This window comes from Egretta garzetta, unplaced genomic scaffold (assembly GCF_000687185.1).
Source record: "Egretta garzetta isolate BGI_Z169 unplaced genomic scaffold, ASM68718v1 scaffold426, whole genome shotgun sequence".
NCBI lineage: Eukaryota > Metazoa > Chordata > Aves > Pelecaniformes > Ardeidae > Egretta > Egretta garzetta.
Genome location: NW_009259977.1, coordinates 2,331,431 through 2,335,584, shown reverse-complemented (window position 1 = coordinate 2,335,584; position 4,154 = coordinate 2,331,431). Strand labels below are relative to the sequence as shown.

Genomic DNA, 4,154 nt, shown 5'->3' with positions numbered 1-4,154 from the left:
GCGCCCTCCGCTGCGAAAGCACCGGCTGTGAAGTGACTGCTGCCGTCCCTGGGGGAGCAGCGCGCTCCCGTCCGCCTGCTCCGCTCTGGCGACAGGGTGGGGCACGGGGAGCCGAGCCTTCGTCCCACCCTCATCCCTTCGCTGCTCAGCGGGTGGTTTTGAGTGCTTTTCTCTGCCCTGGTCTGCCGGGCCTCTCGCCTGCAGAGCGGTGCTGTGTGGGACGGATCCTGCGCTGGGACAGGCATGGTGCGTGTGTCACCTCCTCTCTGCGTGCTCACTTCCTTCTGCTCCGGGTCCGTTTCAGTTGCTGGAGATCATCAGGAAGGAGGGCGTGGTGCTCAGAGCCATCCTCACCACCCACCACCACCTGTAAGTGCTGCCAGCAGGAGCGGGGGTCCGGGGCAGCCATGCCCGGTGTGGGGCTGGGTGCCCATTCCCTCCTCTGCCGGCGCAGGGACCACGCGAGGGGCAACGAGGAGCTGGCACGGCTGTGCCCCGGCCTGCAGGTGTACGGCGCCGATGAGCGGATTGGGGCCCTGACGCACAAGGTGACCCACGACCAAGAGCTGACGGTGCGTGGCCATAGGGCTGCAGGAGCGCCCCGAGGCTTGGCCCCATGGGGCAGCCGGTGTGGTGCTGGGACAGGGGGGAGTGGAGCTGGGCGATGGTGCAGCCCTCAGCGGTGCGGCCGAGCTTGGGCTCCCCGTGCCCTGGGCCGGTTGTGGGTTCAGCACTGTGGATTCGGGGCTGGGATGGAGCACTGGACTGGAGGAGAAACCTCGTCCTGTTCCCAGCCCATTTGGGTTTGCGCTGGGGGACCCAACTCTCTCCTGAAGCTCTGCGGCTAAACGCCATCGAAGCAGACACGTGCAACCTGGGACTCACCCAAACCACCGTCCCCCGGCACGCCTGTGACCCGCTGGGCCCCGGGCGGGCGATGCTGTGGGGCCTGGGGAGGCCGTGCGGGTCTGGCTGCCCGTCAGGGCCAGGGCGGCCCCAGCGGGGCCCTGACCCTCTCTCCCTGCAGTTCGGGGCCATCCGGGTGAGGTGCCTCTTCACCCCCTGCCACACCTCGGGCCACATGTGCTACTTCATGTGGGAGGACGGCTCCCCGGACGCTCCGGCTCTCTTCTCAGGTATCCCACCCTGCCTCCACGCACCCCATGGGTACTGGGAACATGGGGTGTGCTGCCTGTCCCCCCCACACTCGGGGCGAAGCTAGGGCATGGGGGGTGCCACCTGGCACCCCGTCTCCTCCCTGCCTAGACCCCTTTCCCCGCAGGTGACACCCTGTTTGTGGGAGGCTGCGGGAAGTTCTTCGAGGGGACGGCAGAGCAGATGTACACCAACCTCACCCAAATCCTGGGGGCTTTGCCCAAGGAGACGGTGAGTGCCCCTGCATCTCAGCCCCAGTGTGGGGAGGGACCCCAAAACCAGGAGGGGGCTTGAGGTTGGCACTGCTCAGGGGGCAGCACCTGTCCCCAGGGCTGGGGCCGCAGTGGGACCGGGATGGGTCAGACCCGGCCCCAGGCGCATGCGTGATGCCATGTGCTTCCTGCTGGCGTTGCAGAAGGTGTTCTGTGGCCACGAATGCACCGTCCGAAACCTCAAGTTCGCCTTGAAAGTGGAACCGGAGAATGAAATAGTGAAGAAGAAACTCGCGTGGGCCAAAGTAAGTGGCTGTGCCCTGGCCGGGGTGGGGGTGGAGGGGGGGGCGTGTTGGATGCCGGCAGGTTTTTGAATGCCTCTGGTTCCTCGGCAGCAGCGGGATGAGGAGGACTTGCCCACCGTGCCCTCTACGCTGCAGGAGGAGTTCCTCTACAACCCCTTCCTGCGGGTCACGTAAGCAGCACCCGTCCCTGGGGGGGTGTGAAGGGCCCTGCCGTGGGTCAACCCCAAACCGAGCTGGGGGTGGGCATGCCCCGGCTGGCTGCTCCCACCCCCAGACTCTGCTCCCCTTTTCCTTCCAGTGTCATCCCCTCTCCCATGGCTTCACTAACTGGTGGGAAATCCAGGCTCTGCGGGAGGGGAGGGTGCCCGGACGCGGGGGCCTGCACTGCCCAGCATGGGGTACCCACAGACAGGCTCCCCAGCAGCCACCTGGCACGAGGACGTGACGCCCCCATTGCCCATCCCGGCATGTGCTGGGGTCCCCATGGGGAGGTGGGTCCCCATCCCGTCCCCTACCGTCACAGCAGAGCCTGTCTCCTTGCAGGGAGGAGCCCTTGCAGAAGTTCACAGGCAAGACGGACCCGGTCGAGGTGCTGAGGACCCTCCGCACCGAGAAGGATAACTTCAAGAAGCCCAAGGAGCGGCCCAATCCCCAGGCCATGCTGGCGTTTGACTGGGGACTTTTCAGCCCCTTCCTCAAGAAGCAGTGAGCAGCCGTGGTGGCGTCATGGTGGGGACTTCCTCCTGGGCTGCAGCCAGCTGGCTCTGACTTATTCCTATAGGACTCGAAGTTGGGAAGTGGTTTCTGTCTTTATTCTGCTCGTTTTGAGGCTGCTCATTTTGAGGCTGCTCTGCTTCACTCCCTTCAGCGCCATGCCCAGCTCCCCTGGCCACGGGAGCTTTGCTGAGTGCCCGCTCCCTGGTGCCTTCGGCGAGTTCAGGCAGCAGTCGCAGTTGCTGGGCGCTGCAGTTGCTGCTGGAAGAGGGTCAGGGGGTGTTTTGGAGGAGGGGGCACCTACGCTTGCAACGCTGGTGCGGGAGATGCCACCTGTCCTGCAGCCCCTTGCCCACAGGAGCCTGGGGAGAGCATGGACAAGGTGGGGAGTCTCGGGGGACCGCAGTGCCGTACCCCACGGACTGGCTGGCACCCATCGGGCTGCAAGGCTCTCCTGCCTCTTTTTTCCCCCCCCTATTTTTATAGTAGACCACTATAGAAACGTGGTGTAGGGATTTGTAACGCAGTAGCTGAGTGGTGGGCGCCATCCAAACTGCTTACACCGTCAGGCGGAGTCAGGCCTGGAGGAAAGCGTGTGCTGACCCCCCAGCTTCGGAAAATATTTTCCAAGGCGCGGCAGCGTTCAGGCAGCAGACAACAACCTGCTGCTGTGCATCATTGCTGCTTTTTAAAATTTTTTTCTTTTTCATGATAAAAAAACTGGAAAACACTTGGCTGAATCCTCCACTTGCGCTGCCCTGTCTTCAGAACAAGAGTGAGGGCGCAGCTGGGTCTCTCAAGCCTCTTCAGCTTGCAGCCTTCAGCCTTCAGTTTGTGCACAGTCAGTACTGTATTTTATTTTATTTATTTTTTTTTTAAGTCTGAGCAATCCACAAAGCTTTTATCTGCAGGTGGTGGGGAGGTGCATTACAAGAAAAGTAGTTTTCTTTTTTTTGGGGGGGAAAAAAAAAACCCCAGGGCTTGATGGTAGCTCTGTAAATAGCTGTGAAAATCCCTCCGGAGGGTCCAGGCTTGGGCAGGTCGCTCCATGTGGGACAGGCATGCGGCTCCCGTTCCTTCTTTACCTCAGTGTGCGGAGTGCGTGTGCGTGTGTGCGACTGCCGCGGTGTCGCTGAGTGTACGCCCGCTGTGTGTAGTTCAAATGAAAATGCAGAGGAGTTGGTCCCTTAATCCTTTACTGCGTGTCATAATTTTGAACAGCACTGATGATAAATTCTGTAGCTCCTAACACTGGAATAGCATTGACTTCGGGATCTTTCACATGTGGGTCTGTGAACTGCGCCCATTACTGCTGAAGCCTGGTTTGTGGCCGTTTCTTCCCTTGCTAGAAACTAGGCTAAAGTTTTCTTTTTTTCCTTGTATTAAGTTATAGCGTTAGAATTTACTCTCCCCCACAAGAGGGGAGGCGCTAATCCTGCTGCACAAGTTGCCTCGGTACCATTGCCTCGAAGTTAAAATGCAGTGGTGCGGTTTGTAGATGTCACCCGGGTGTTCCTCTGGAAGTTTGTTTATACCGGGAGCGGAGAGGCACCTGCGGGTGTCCAGTGAGGGTTCCTGAAGTAGCAGCGAGTCCGCCCAGGCTGACAGCAGCGGCACGCGGCTCAGAGGCTGGGAGGAATTCAAGTGTCGTAGATACCACGGCAGTACCAGGCACCCAGGAGCGCCTGTGGGAGCTGAGGCCTCGGTATGTTCCGATCGGAGAATGCTTTGATGGCTTTAGCAGTTGGTAAGCTGGTAACTGGAGGCG

At 60.8% G+C, this 4,154-nt stretch overlaps 1 protein-coding gene across 2 annotated transcripts in view; it reads left to right on the top strand.

Annotated features, from left to right (window-relative positions):
* The window catches only part of HAGH (hydroxyacylglutathione hydrolase), a 15,977-nt gene extending 12,965 nt beyond the window's left edge, over positions 1–3,012 (top strand). Inside the window, exons 2-8 of one of the 2 annotated variants that reach the window (XM_009640421.2) lie at positions 305–369; positions 455–572; positions 1,028–1,136; positions 1,283–1,386; positions 1,571–1,672; positions 1,763–1,842; positions 2,216–3,012. In XM_009640421.2, the coding sequence (XP_009638716.2) occupies positions 305–369; positions 455–572; positions 1,028–1,136; positions 1,283–1,386; positions 1,571–1,672; positions 1,763–1,842; positions 2,216–2,381 (744 nt within the window). In that variant the 3' untranslated portion in view covers positions 2,382–3,012. The remainder of the gene's footprint in view (positions 1–304; positions 370–454; positions 573–1,027; positions 1,137–1,282; positions 1,387–1,570; positions 1,673–1,762; positions 1,843–2,215) is intronic. The other variant, XM_035895925.1, reaches the window with a different exon arrangement.
* The last annotated feature ends 1,142 nt before the right edge of the window (positions 3,013–4,154 follow it).